The sequence below is a fragment of the Vulpes lagopus genome, chromosome 4 (genome assembly GCF_018345385.1).
Source record: "Vulpes lagopus strain Blue_001 chromosome 4, ASM1834538v1, whole genome shotgun sequence".
NCBI classification, from domain to species: Eukaryota; Metazoa; Chordata; class Mammalia; order Carnivora; family Canidae; genus Vulpes; species Vulpes lagopus.
In genome coordinates, this window is record NC_054827.1 from 68,618,114 (window position 1) to 68,632,975 (window position 14,862).

Genomic DNA, 14,862 nt, shown 5'->3' on the forward strand with positions numbered 1-14,862 from the left:
GCCTCTTTCATGAGGCTTCAGTTTAAGCTGTTTGACTGTATTTAAGCTTGATGGAAATAAAGTGCATTCCACATGTGTCAGAGTCAGAATGGCAGAATTTTATTCAGCCTTCCTGTAAACAGTGCTCTACTAGATGAGAAGCTAACTGCCACCTGGCTCTGAGCAGTGTTTTAAGCTTTCAAATAGCTCTTTCTCCTTCTACATCACTTGATAAAAATATTTTTTCTGCCTTTTCATAAAGTCATCAGCCTATCTATGTCTTTCCTAACAAACTCTAGCTTTTTTATTCTTCAGTTTTCGTTCCCTTACACTACTTTTTCACATACTTTTTTGTCAAATAGAAATTTTAGAAATTCTGTCCAACAGTATTAAATAGTCTGTTAATATTATCCTACATGGACATACAAGTTATTTAGAGAATTGAGAAAATGCCTTTTTAAAACTTTGTTTTTGAAAAATTATCTATATCACCTTTCAACTGCATGTTGATCTCTTTTATCTCCTAACTCTTGTGTGCCAGCGTCATGTAGCTTTCATCTTGATAATCATTACTTAAATAATCCTTGTTGAATCAGATTAAGCCTCAGCAACTGTTTTGCACTGACCCAAATTTGTACCTTATATCATAGGTATGACCTCTGTCTCAAAGTCAGTAAGTTAGAATAGGAATTATTTGCTTGTGACTTAAAGGATAGTAAAAAATAAGTCTTATTAATAAATGTCTTTTCTTTTTTACATATTACAATTCATACATGTTCAATATATTTGTTAAACTTTATTTTTTGGTATTATTTGTAGTGTGTTAGGTCACATAACATTTTTCTTCTTTTACAATTCCAGAAAGGTTGAACTGTATATAAGCTGTTACAAATAGTTTATTTAATGGACATAACATATACTTTAATCTAGAAATGCTAAGCTGTCGTAGAAATAAATTTGCTCAAAGAGCAAATATACTATACGGTTGCTTTTGGTTTAATATGTATTTGATATCTCCAGGTGTGTTCATCACAAGCAACGGTCCCTAGCATTGGGAATACAGTTTATGCTGCTTCGACTATTAGGTATGCCATTTTTCTTAATTCGTTGGTGACTGTTGGTTATTTTTGTCCATTAGTGTTATTGGTGTACTCATTTATGGTGTATGCCAAGAAAATAATTAATTTAAATTCCATGGAAAACTACATAATTGTCACTGAAGAAAGCTGTTTTCTAATATTCAAGATGTATATTTATGTATCACATAAGAAAATAATTACTTTACTTTTCACCTACCTGATTGGTTAACTGTTGTTTTCAATTATGTTACAAATATAACTTTAAAGAGTATATCATATTTATTTAAAATACAACATAAGATCATGAACACTTGTTTAATAGAGCATAGTAAAATACATAAATTTTTTCTATTCATGTAAAACCTATTACCAACATAAATTATGATGAAATCTTATTTATAACTATGGTAATTCCTTTTCTCCCAGCATTTATCTCCATTTGGGACATAATTATATTGTATTAACAATGAAAATTAGTGAGTTGAAATATTTTAATGAAAATTTGGCATAGATATTATGGCTAGTCAAAAATTGATGGAAGATTTTATGGAAAAAATTATAAGGTTCCAGATGTAGGAAGAAATAGAAGGACAGAAATACTGTATTATACATAAAATTATATAATTATACCTACAATATTATACACATAATATTGAGATCATTTATAAAAAACGAAAAGCAAAAGCAGGAGAATTAGAGATCATCTGGACCAATTTCTCCATTTTCAGATGAATAAATTAAGGCTCTGAGAGATTTAGAGATTTCCTCATAGGTACACAATTCTTGGTGAAAATAAGACTGGGAAGTGATATCCTTACTCTCACCAGTGCTCTTTTGACACTATCATGCTGCAGGTCATGCTGGAGGTAGTTGAAACCTTTTTTTTTTTTTTTTTTTTTTTTTTTTTTTTAAGATTTTCTTTATTTGACAGAGAGCATGAGAGCAAGTACATAAGCAGAGGGGATAACAAGGGGAGAGGGAGAAACAGGCTCTCCACTGAGTAGGGAGCCAGATGTGGGGCTAGTTCCCAGGATCCTGGGATCATGACCTGAGCCAAAGGCAGACACTTAATCAACTGAGCTACCCAGGTGCTCCAGTAGTTAAAATCTTTGTCTAAGAAATATATTTGACTTGTAACAGTTGGAAACTCTTTAAATATGTGAAAGTTTAGTGCCTCATGACTTAATGTGAGGGAAAGGGTGTGTGATTTAAGATATATTCCCAGGTATGTTAGTACGATTGTGTGTACATTTGTGCATACACATGTACACTCTAATGCATTCACATGCACATACACATAACACATAACACATATGCTGTAGTTCAGCACTTATATTATACATCAATACTTTTGATATTTTAAAAGTAGAATAGTTAGTGCCCCTGAGTGGCTCAGTCAGCTAAGCATCCAACTCTTGTTTTTGGCTCAGGTCCTAATCTCAGGGTCATGAGGTCAAGCCCCATGTCAGGCTCTGAGCTCAATGAAGAGTCTGCTAAAGTTTCTCTCTCCCTCTCCCCATCCCTGCATTCACTCTCTTTCTTTTTTTAAAATAAATATCAAAAAAAGGGAGAATAACTAATTTCAAAGGCACATTCATTAAATTAGAAAAACTGGATTAAAATATTTACTTAGCTAAGTGTTAACCCAATATATGCCAATTTTTTTATTAAAATAACTTTGAATTGATTAGAATTATATAGTAATTATATAATTAGAGTGTTTTATCTGTATTTCTTCTTATCTCTTTTATTTGTATATAACCTGATTGATTTGTATATGGGCAGATTAATTCCTAGTCTTATTTTTATAAGATATATGTATAACTATGTATATAACAACCTGTTAACTATAGACTATAATCTTTACTGATTGTTTATGTCACATATAATTCTTCTAGGCACAATACCTGGACCAATTATATTTGGTGTCACAATAGACAGCACATGTATTTTGTGGGATATTAATGAATGTGGAGCTAAAGGAGCTTGCTGGATTTATAATAACATCAAGATGGCCCATATGCTAGTAGCTATAAGTAAGTGGTGATTTCTTGATAAATTTAGATTGATGAAATAATTAAGTACTTTTAAGTTTTGTAATGTTGAGTCCATGCTATCCTATAATTATGAAGCAGAAATCAGTTATCACAACAAGTTATGAAAGGCTTTAATGAGTTATAAGGCTCAGTCTAAAGTAGAAGAGAATAACATTTTAGCTTTCATTAAATCACATACACTTTTTTAAACAACCTCTTTCAAAAATTTGTTTGAACTTCTACAAAAAGTTAAAAGACAATTCTGAGAAACTCTCTGGAATGATTGTCTTCTAGTTACCTGGGCTTTGGAAAGCACTTAGAGCTGAGGTAGAGAAGTATCCTTTGGCTCTAAAGTGTGTTGTAAGAAATTATTTTATAGCTTAACAGGTTAGCTGTGATGATTAACCCTTTTTGCCTTCGTGGTCTGTCTTGGATAGTCTTGGTTAAGCAATAAATGACAATGAAGATTGAGGAAGTAGACCAATGTATCTATTTTGTAAGAGTTAATATCTAAAAATTTAAAACAACCTAAAGAATTAATATATTTAAATTGAAATAGAAGTAGAGGTTTCAAGACAGTGGCACAGGAGAACCCAGAACTCATCTCCTCTCATGGGCAACATATTTATAACTATATAGAGAATAATTTCTAAAGAAAAGGATCTCAACATTGGACACAGCACCCCATAACCAAGGACAAAAAAAACCCACACTGAAGTAGGAAAGGCAGAGACATGGCTTTGTGTACGATCTTGCCCCAGACATAACTCCACAATTGAGAGGGATCCCAAAAATAAAGAGCACTTCCTCAGTGAATGAAAGGTTTGAGTCCCACAACAGGCACCCTGACCCAAAGGACTGACACTAGAAATACAAGATCCCCAAACATCTGGGTTTGAAAATCAATAGGAATTAATACCAAGAGAAATGCAGAACTATAGGGAACAGAGGTCCCGCTCTTAAAGGGTTCATGTGCAAACCCACTTATCCTGAGATCCAGCACAAAAGTAATAGAATGAAAAACATCCAGATCATGAGACAGAAGACCCATTTACTAATTTTAAAGTGACTACTAGAGAGGCAGGATCCTACAGGGACTCTATCCAGAGACAGAAGCCCTGATTGGCACCACTTTTACAGTCTCATCCTAACTTATGGTGTCAGAATCAATGACTGCCATTTTCCATGCACTTCTTTTACCTGATAGCACCAGAGGGCATCCTCTGTCCACCCTATACTATAAGTAGACTGGGCAAATAATCTTTAGCTCACCTACCTCACAACTAGTATGGGGAAGCTTCCTGAGCCCCATCCTCATTCAGCAGCCAAGATGCAAACAGATGGGTAGGTTCCCTGAGCTCCACCCTCCCAATGTAGCAGACAAGCTGCAACTGGATCAGGTGAACACCCCAACCCCACCAAGCTGAAACTGAGCACCCTGGGGGCTGGCTGAGCACCCTGAGCCCCACCTACCCCATACAGCAGCTGTGTCCCTATTATAGGTAGCTAGGACATGCAGACTACATGAGGGATATCATCCATAGAGAGCCTGGCTCTGTAACCAGGGGATATTGTGGTTTTGGGCAACATGAAGTGGTTGGGTCTTACATAAATCCACTATCTCAAGACTGAAAGAGGTAGTCATTATACCTAATACATATAGACAGAGAGGACAGGCAAAATGAGAAGGCAGATTCCAAACCAAAGAACAAAGCAAATCTCAGAAAAAAAAAAAAAAAAAAAACTTAAGGAAATGGTGATAAGCAATCTACTTGATAAAGAGTTCAACAATGGTCATAAATATGCTTACCAATTTTGGGGAAAGAATGGATGAACACAGTGAGAACTTAAAAAAAAAAGGGTAGAAAATATAAGAAAGTACCAAACATAAGTTATAACTGAACTAAAAAATAATCTAGGGGGTTCAATGGTAGAATAGATGAATTAGAGGCATGAATTAGCGAGCTATAAGACAGCAATGGAAAACAACAGCAAAATGAAAATAGAATTAAAAGATGAGATACCTTAAGGAACTTCTGGAACAGCATCAGGTGGAATAACATTTGCATTCTAAGGGCCCCATAAGGAGAAGTGGGAGAAAAGGGCTACAAAAATTATTTGAAGAAATAATGACTGAAAACTTCCCTAATCTGGAAAAGGAAACAGACATCCAGGTCCAGAAGTCCCAGAGAGTTCTAAATAAGATGAACCCAAAGAGAAATATACCAAGACCAATCATAATTAAAATGATAAAGATAAAGAGAGAATCTAAAAAGCAGCAAGCAGAAAAAATTACATATATGGGAAACCCAATAAGGCTATCGGAAGATTTTTCAGCAGAAACTGCATAGGCCAGAAAGAAGTGGAATAGCATATTCAGAACACTGAAAGGAAAAAAAAAAAAAATTAACAAGAATACTCTACCCAGCAAGGTTATCATTCAGAATTGAAAGAGAGATGAAGAGTCTTCCATGTAAGCAAAAGCTAAGGAGGAAGTTTATCACTCCTGACCTTATAAGAAATGCTGAAGGGACTTCTCTAAGCTAAAAAAGAAAGGCATCTAATAACACATGAAAATAAAAATCTCAGCAGTTAAGGTAAATAAATAATAAAGGTAGTAGATCAGCCTCTTATAAAGCAAATTATAAGGGTAAAAGACAAAATTAGTAAAGTTAGTTTAAAATACAATTATTAGTTAAGGGAACTTAAAAAATATATAAAATGTGTCATCAAAAATCTAAAACATGAGGGGTACAAGTAAAAGTATCAGACTTTTGTGTTCAAAATTAAGTTATCAGCTTAAAAGAGATTGTTAAATACATGTGGTATGTGAACTTCATGATAACCACACACATAAAATAATTATAGTAAATTCAAGAAGGAAATGTAAACATAACAATAAAGAAAATAAACCACAGGAGAAGGGAGAAAGAGAATAAGTAAAGGATCATAGAGGAACTACAAAACAGCTAGAAAACAGTTAACAAAATGGCAATAAGTACATACCTATCAATAATTGCTTTAAATATAAATGAACTAATTTCTGTAATCAGAAGACAGAGTGGCTGAATGGATTAAAGAACAAGACCCTTGTATATGCTACCTGTAAGAGACTCACAGTCTAAAGCTGGTGAAAGACTGAAAGTGAAGGGATAGAAAAAGACATTCCACGAAAATGAAAATGAAAACAAAGCTGGAATAGTAATACTTACTCAGATAAAATAGACTTTAAAACAAAGATGGTAAGAAAAGACAAAAAGGGCATTACATAATGATAAAGGAATCAACGTAACAGCATTTGTAAACCTAACATAGTAACACATAAATACATAAAGCAAAACAGTGGTAAGCGGAGATCTAGGCAGTAATACAATAATAGTAGGGCCTTTAATACCTCACTTATATCAATAGATAGATCATCCAAATAAAAAAAATCAATAAGATAACTGTAGCCTTATCTGGATCAGATCGACCTAATAAATATATAGAGAATATTCCATTCCAAAACAGCACAATACACATTCTTTTCAAGTGCACATGGGACAGTCTCCAGAATAGATCATATGCAAGGTCACAAATGAGTCTTAATAAATTTGAGAAGATTCAAATTATATCAGGCATATTTTCTGACAAAAAATATAAAACTAGAAATCAGTTACAATAAGAAAACTAGAAAATACACTAATATGTGAAGATTTAAAAACATGCTACTGAACAACCAGTGGATCAAAGAAAAAAATCAAAAGAAAAATTTTAAAAATAGCTGGAGAAAAATAAAAATGGAAATACAATGTTCCAGAATATTTGGAATGCAGCACAGTTATAAAGGGGAAGTTTGTAGTCATACAGATACAGGCCTACATTAAGAAACAATAAATATCTCAAACAATCTAATTTTACATTTAAGGGAACTAGAAAAAGAAGAAAAAACAAAGCCCAAAGTTTAGCTTTCTTCCTAGAAGGAAGAAAATAATAAAGATCAAGACAAAAATAAGTGAAATAAAGACTAAAAAAGCAATATAAATGATCAGTGAAACTAAGAGCTGGTTCTTAGAAAAAATCAACAAAATCAACAGGCTTTTAACTAGACTCATCAGAAAAAAAGAGAGAGAGCCCAACAGAGAGAATCAGAAATGATGGAAGAAAAATTACAATGGACACCACAGAAATACAAAGGATCATAAGAGAATATTACGAATGATTATACACTATCAAATTAGTCAACCCAGAAGTAATGGATAAATTCCTAGAAACATAATCTTCAAGGCTAAATCTTGAAGAAGTAGAAAATCTGAATAGAAAATAGGCCAGTTGCTGGTGATGAAATGAAATCAATGGGATCCCTGGGTGGCGCAGTGGTTTAGCGCCTGCCTTTGGCCCAGGGCGCGATCCTGGAGACCCGGGATCGAATCCCACGTTGGGCTCCCTGTGCATGGAGCCTGCTTCTCCCTCTGCCTATGTCTCTGCCTCTCTCTCTCTCTCTCTCTCTGTGACTATCATAAATAAAAATAAAAATTATAAAAAAAAAAAAGAAATTAAATCAATAATCAAAAAACTGCCAAAGGTCCAGTTCCAGATGGCTTCACAGGTGAATTTTACCAAGGATTTAAATAATTAATGTGGATCCTTATCAAATTATTCCAACGAAATTGAAGAGGAAGGAACACTTCCAAACTTATTTGGTGAGCCCAGCATTACCCTTATATTAAAACCAGACAAAGATACTACAAAAGAGAAAATAGAGGCCAATATCCCAATGAATGCAGATGCAAAAGTCCTCAACAAAATATCAAAATTAATTCAGCAACGTATTATAAGGATCTTACAATGTGACTAAGTGGGATTCATTCCAGGGATGCAAGGTTTGTTCAACACTCACAAACCAGTCAACGTGACACATGACATTAACAAAATGAAGGATAAAAAATACATATATTTTTTCTCTGAATTCAAAGGAAAAACATCTTTAAAAACTCAACATTTTAAAGAATTCAATCTTAGAAATTGAAGGAAAAACATTGTTAAAAAGTCAACATCCATTTGTAATAAAAACTCTTACTGAAGTAGGTATAGAGGGAATATACCTCAATATAATAAAGACCATATATGACAAACCTATAGCTAACATAATACTCAACAGTAAAAATCTAAAAGCTTTTCTTCCAAGAGTAGGAACATGACAGGGATGTTCCCTCTCGCTACTTTTATTCAACATAATGTTGGAAATCCACCAAAAAAATTGTTGCAACTAATAAATTAATTCAGTAAGGTTGCAGGATACAAAATTAATATGCAGAAATGTTTGCATTTCTCTACACTAACAGCACAATATGAGAAAGAGAGATTAAGACAATTCCTTTTACAATTGCACCAAAGAGAGCCCAGTAGTAAACCCACATTTATATGCTCAGTTAATCCACAATAAAGGAGGCAAGAACATTCAATGGAGCAAAGACAGTCTCTTCAATAAATGGGGTGCTGGGAAAACTGGGCAGCTACATGCAAAAGAATGAAATTGGACCACTTTCTTACACTGTACACAACAATAAGCTTGACATATGTTAAAAACTTAACTGCAAGACCTGAAACCATAAAACTCCTAGAAGAAAACATAGACAGTAAGCTCTTTGACAGTGACCTTAACAATATTTCTTTGGATATGTCTCTTCAGGCAAGGGAAACCAAATCAAAAATAGACAAAGGGTCCACATCAAACTAAAAAGCTTTTTTGTACAGTGAAGGAAATCATCAACAAATGAAAAGGCAAACTTGGAAATGGATGGCCAATAAAGGGTTAATATCCACACTCTATTAAGAACTTACACAACTCAATAACAACAACAAAAGTGAACAACCTGATTAAAAGTTGGGCAGAGGATCGGATAGACATTTTTCCTAAGAAGACCTCCAGAGGGCCAATAGTCACATGAAAAGATGCTTCCCACCCCTCATCATCAGGGAGATGCAAATCAAAACCACAATGAGGTGCCACCTCACACCAGTCAGAATGACTATTATCAAAAAGAACAAATGAGTATTGGCAAAGATTTGGAGAAAAACGATCTTTCTCATGCACTGTCTATAGGAATGGAAAACAGTGTGGAGGTTCCTCAGAAAATTAAAAATAGAACTACCATATGATCTAGTAATTCTACATCTGGATGTTTCTGGGAATTTATCTGATAAAAACAAAAACACATGTATGTACCCCTGTGTTCACTGCTGCATTTTTTATAATAATATCTGAAAGTAATCTAAGTGTCCACTGGTAGATGGATGGATAAAGAAAATGTGGTTTATATATACAGTGGAACATTACTTGGCAATAAAAAGAATGAAATCTTACTATTTGTGATTCCATAAATGGACCTAGATGGTATTATGCTAAGTGACATAAGGCAAGTAGAGAAAGATAAGTCATATATGATTTCATTTATAAATGGAATTTTAAAAAGCCAAAGAAATGAAACAAAACAAAACAGACTGATGGATACAGAGAACAACCTGGTGGTTGACAGAGGGGCATGATTGAGCCGATGGGCAAAATAGATGAAAAGGAACAAAAGGTGCAAATTTCCAGTCATAAAATAGGTCACATGATGTAACCTATAGCATAAGATGTATAGTTAGTAAAATTGTAGGGGCGCCTCCGTCAGTTAAGCATCTAACTCTTGATTTTGGCTCAAGTCATGATCTCAAGGTTATGAAATCGAACCCCCTGTTGGGCTCTGCACTGATCCTGAAACTTGCTGAAGTTTCTCTCTCTCCCTCTCTCTCAGTCCCACCCCCATGCACCCTCTTTAAAAAAATAAGATAAAATTTAGATGAAAAATGGTAATATTGTAAGGACTTTCAATGCAGACAGGTGGTCACTAGACCTATTATGGTGATCATTTCATAATGTTTAAAAATATCAAAATACTCTTGTACATCTGAAACTAATATAAATTATACACCAATTATAATTCAAGAAAAAAACATGTTCTAAATAAACATACACACAAACATACATGTATGTATTATTACATAATGTGTGATTTTCATCGTGATTATGATTGTATTTTGGCATATGTATCAAGATAGCTTATTAATCTTAATGTGTTTCAACCCAGAGAATGATGTCGGAATTTTTGATGATAGAATAATGAAATACCCACTGAAGAAATAAATATGTTAATCCAAAAATATAATTGGAGGGAAAAAATTGACTAGAATAGGCAAAATTAATCTTTCCAACGCTTTTACTTATGAAACACTCTTTATTCACTGTGTTTTTGCATTTAAAAATTATTTAATTGGTTTTGTGTATACTTTTTGACCAAAAGATAGAGATAATGAATTGTTCCTTTTCCTACTCTGTGATGAATGTGAGATTTTTTCCCCTAAATCATATATGCCTTTAAATTTTCTAAAAACATTGTCATGATAGTATCTATGTAATTAATTTTCCTGTAAATCTATAGATGCTTAGTTCAATGAGAATTCCAGTTTTTTCAAATACACATTTTGAGTAAATTACTAATGGTAACACAAATTAGGTACTGCAGAAACTATACTGCAAGGCCATTTAGTTTATTCAGCTGTCACTTAAATGCTTATACTCTGGCCAGAAATAGTTTCTTTTCATAAAGCCAAGCTCAAAATCACAGTCCTTTGAAAACAAAGCTTGTGAAGTGAATCTCATTGGTTCACATTTTTAGTCAATATTTAAATTTGGTTGAGTATTCAATGTGATACATTTTGTGGAGGCTTTCTCCTAAGAACCTCGAAGCCTTTTTATTTTTAGAATTATTTTCCATCACGGACTTGATCATTCCACAACTCATTTTTTAGGTTCAAGGATATTATAAGCTATTTTATTTTGTCATTGACTTCATTTCTTACAACTTTTATACATATGATGTGTTAATAAAATTAGAAGTGGAACATAGATTTATTTAATTGTATGCAATACTTACTTTATTAGAATGTACAATCATAACCAAGAAAAGAGTAATTATTGTACATTTTTAATGTTTGGGAAGAAAATTAAAGCCTGCTTCATTGTGTTGTATAGAAATGTTTTACTGAAGAATACCACCTTTCTAAAATTTTAAAAATTTAAAACATAGATCTATAATGCCTATCTACTACTGCTCTTTAAAGTGGGTTTCTGTGAAGAATTTCTCAGAATTAATTTTTGTGATACTTAAAGGCCTAAATGCATGATTAATTTTTGTTTTTATATTTAGGTGTTACTTGTAAAACTATCACCATTTTCTTCAATGGGTTTGCAGTCTTTTTGTATAAGCCTCCACCATTAGACACAGATGTATCATTTCAAAATCAGAATACAGTTGTGAGTACTGTTTCAGTAGAATGTGATCTCAACAATGCAGGAAATGAAGGATGAAATAGAAAAAGGAGACTGTTTTACAGCTGGAAAATTGGCCATCATTTCCAAGAGTGCACATTGCCGTTGCAGCATTATCTACCCAATATGGACAATCATATTTTAAAAGTTGGCATTTTATAATTAAATGTGTTTTCTGTACATTTATGGACTTGTTTTGTTTTAATGTAAGAAACAGACTTGTGCCTTCAGAGCCCACCAAAAACCTCAGAATACACATGCATTCATGCATGTGCACACATACACACACGTTTCCCATTGTCCAAGTATGAAATAACAAACTAATAAACTAAATTAGAAAAAAAGCCAATTATTAGTTAAAAGTTTACATTTTAAAAATAATCATATTTCTATTCTTCTTGCAACTTGTTTTATTTTACTTATCATTGCCAGTAGTTTGAGCTTATTTAGAAAATATATGGTATAAAAATGTAAACTAATTAAATTTACGTGATGATTTTTGAGAACTATTACTGAAAACTCATGACTTTAAAACTAGACATTTTGTTTTTAAATTTATATACACTTAGTCTGTCCTTTATTACAAAGGTTTACAGAACGACTAAAATATAATCATCTTCTTTGTGTCCCAATCTATAGTGAATTCAGAAATAGCGTTGTATATGCCTATTTTCACTTTACTCAAGAATTCCAGGAGGTAATTTGCTGATCTTGCTTATTTTTAACACTTTCTTTTCATGATTCCAAGACAGTATTATTCAATTATACGTCCTCCAGGACAAAGTACCAGATTCAGTAAAGTGCCAGTTACATATGAAAAGATTTTTTTTTTAATGGCTTAGGTGCATTTTATTGGTTTTCTTTGAAAGATTTCTTAATGAACTGTTGATCAGTGTTTATATACTCAGTAATTTAGTTTTTCTCATCTTAAAAATTTGCCACCTAGTATGTTATTAATAGTATCTAAAAGAGTGCTTTGCTCATGGTAGGCATGTATTAGTGTTACAAAACTCTTTAATTGATCCATTTATTTGAAAGATAAAGTATTTCTCATATCGGATAACATAACACTCCCATTTCTTTAGCTCAGATTTAAGCCAATGTTGTTGACTCAGAATGTGGAAGAAATAGATCAGTGAACAACAACAAAAAGCTTCTACTTGGTCAAGAATTTTACTGAATAAGGGAAGTGTTAAGTTCATATTTAATTTAGAGGGAAGAAAAAAAATCACCCTATATATACAAATAGTTTAATGAGCAAGTTGCTTAATAATTGGCATTCATTTCATAATGTTTTTTAGTTATGAAGAGTTTCATTGTAGTCAGTGTACTCAATTTTATAAGATGATATATTTTTACAAACTTAATGAAAATAGGTAAAGTGAAAATAATTTCAACACTTGAAGGAAGTCAGACTCATACATATTTACAAAGAATACCTCCTTTCATGACAGGGCAGTGTAGACACTACTATAATTTATGAACATTATTTATACTTTTGGATCAACTAGGTTATATGTATTGATATCCTACTTTAAGAACAAAATTTTTCATAGTATATTTTTTCACGATTTATTTGATTTTTAAAGTAAGCTTGAATCTATAAATTGACCAGTGATTTTTGTACATAATTGGATATATGTCTTAAAACTTATTTTTAAGATTTAGATTTTCTTAATTGTAGGACATACAAATGTAAAATTCTTATAGATGGAAAGAACTGTATACAATTGATTTAACTCTGTAAATTGAAAAATATAAGGACAATTTTAGCTCTATTGTCCTTTAGTATTTAATTTAAACAATTGTATAAAATTCATATGTGTATCTTTTTAAAAATGAGAATATTTGTACTAGATTGTTAAATGTTTAACCTTATTAAATGGCACAGATTTTCAATAGGATTTGTATCTGTTTATGAATACACACACACTTGGTGGTTGGGAAAGGGAAAATCAGTGTACTTTTGAACTTGGTGAATGTAATTTAATTCAGTGATTTCTGGTATCTCAACATATGTGTTTAATTCAATATAAACCACCTTCACTATGAAATATATGCTAAAATTGTTCCATACAATAGTTTTCATGTATGACTGAAGGATAGACAAGATTTATAGGAGTAGGATACAGTTATAGATAGTTGGTTGTCAAAAATATGATACTGTGAAAGTAATATGTTTTGGAAAGGTTATATTTAAGTCCTCGGGTTGTCAAAACACTTATGACAATATTTTTAAGGAAATCAGTTTGTACATTAATTTTAGAGGCAATGCCCCTCTAAACATTAAGCTTCTTCAGCTGTTTTTGTACCCAAAGCAATAAACATTAACTTACACATTATATGTAAGTGACCAGAAATAAATAAAAGACAATCTGTTTTTAAAAACTGCATGGGTAAATTGGACCAAAACATTTTAGTGTTTTTTACTGAAATTCACAGCTTATAAAAATCATCCTCAAAGAAATGGCATTTTAATTTTTTCTTTCTAGCTTTAGTTTGACTTTCTTTTTAAAATTCTATAATGATTTTAGACTTAATAAAAAGTTGTAAGAATAGTACACACAATACTTCTGTAAGCTTTACTCACTTCTCTAGTGTTAACATATCAAACATCCATAGAAAAGTGATCTAAACCGGCAAATTAGCATTAAAGAAATAGTTAATACCACCTCTGCAAAAGGGCATCACATTTTCTGTGATGTCAGCCTATCTTTTTTTTTTAAATTAATTTTTATTGGTGTTCAATTTACCAACATACAGAATAACACCCAGTGCTCATCCCGTCATCGTTTTAATTGTTGAATTGTATATTTTAAAATGGTGCATTTTACTAAATGTAACTTAGGCCCTGGGATAGTTGATTTGTAAAAAGAAATGGTATTAGAAACAGCGTTTGAAGGCAACTGTTGCTGGGTCCTTCCAAGTCTAATGAGAATGCCCTAAGAGGATCTTGCTAGTGTTGAGGATGTTGTTAAGAAAGTAGGCTGGTGTTTCCTCCCTAATTGAATGTTTTCTTAGTTCCGTCCCAACAGAATGGAGTATGTATCCCCATTACGGTGAGGGGAAAGGAATTAGATTTAGATTTAGATTTTAGAATTAGATTTCTGACTTAAGCCCAGGGTCCAAAATACGGAGCGAGGACGCCTCCGAGGAATAGCTTCAATCATAACATCTGAAGATGAGAATTTCTGTGCCACAAAACGTGACATTCTAGAGCAGTGTTCGTGGGACTCTGTCCATGCATCTGCCTTCTGTGAGGTCCTGCTAGATAGTGTCAGCAACCAAGGTGGGTAGGTCAGTAATAAACCAACTCAAGGGAGCATCAATCTTTCTGGGAATTGATCAGTTAAGAAGTCAATATGAACCCACAATTGCACCCCATGATTAAGCCAGCTTTTGGAGTCCTGCTGTA

At 32.7% G+C, this 14,862-nt stretch overlaps 1 protein-coding gene across 1 annotated transcript in view; it reads left to right on the plus strand.

The window, feature by feature from the left end:
* SLCO4C1 (solute carrier organic anion transporter family member 4C1) overlaps window positions 1-13,836 on the plus strand; it is a 78,439-nt gene extending 64,603 nt beyond the window's left edge. Inside the window, exons 11-13 of the mRNA XM_041753871.1 lie at window positions 1,000-1,064; window positions 2,957-3,094; window positions 11,326-13,836. Of these exons, the coding sequence (XP_041609805.1) occupies window positions 1,000-1,064; window positions 2,957-3,094; window positions 11,326-11,486 (364 nt within the window). The 3' untranslated portion in view covers window positions 11,487-13,836. The remainder of the gene's footprint in view (window positions 1-999; window positions 1,065-2,956; window positions 3,095-11,325) is intronic.
* The last annotated feature ends 1,026 nt before the right edge of the window (window positions 13,837-14,862 follow it).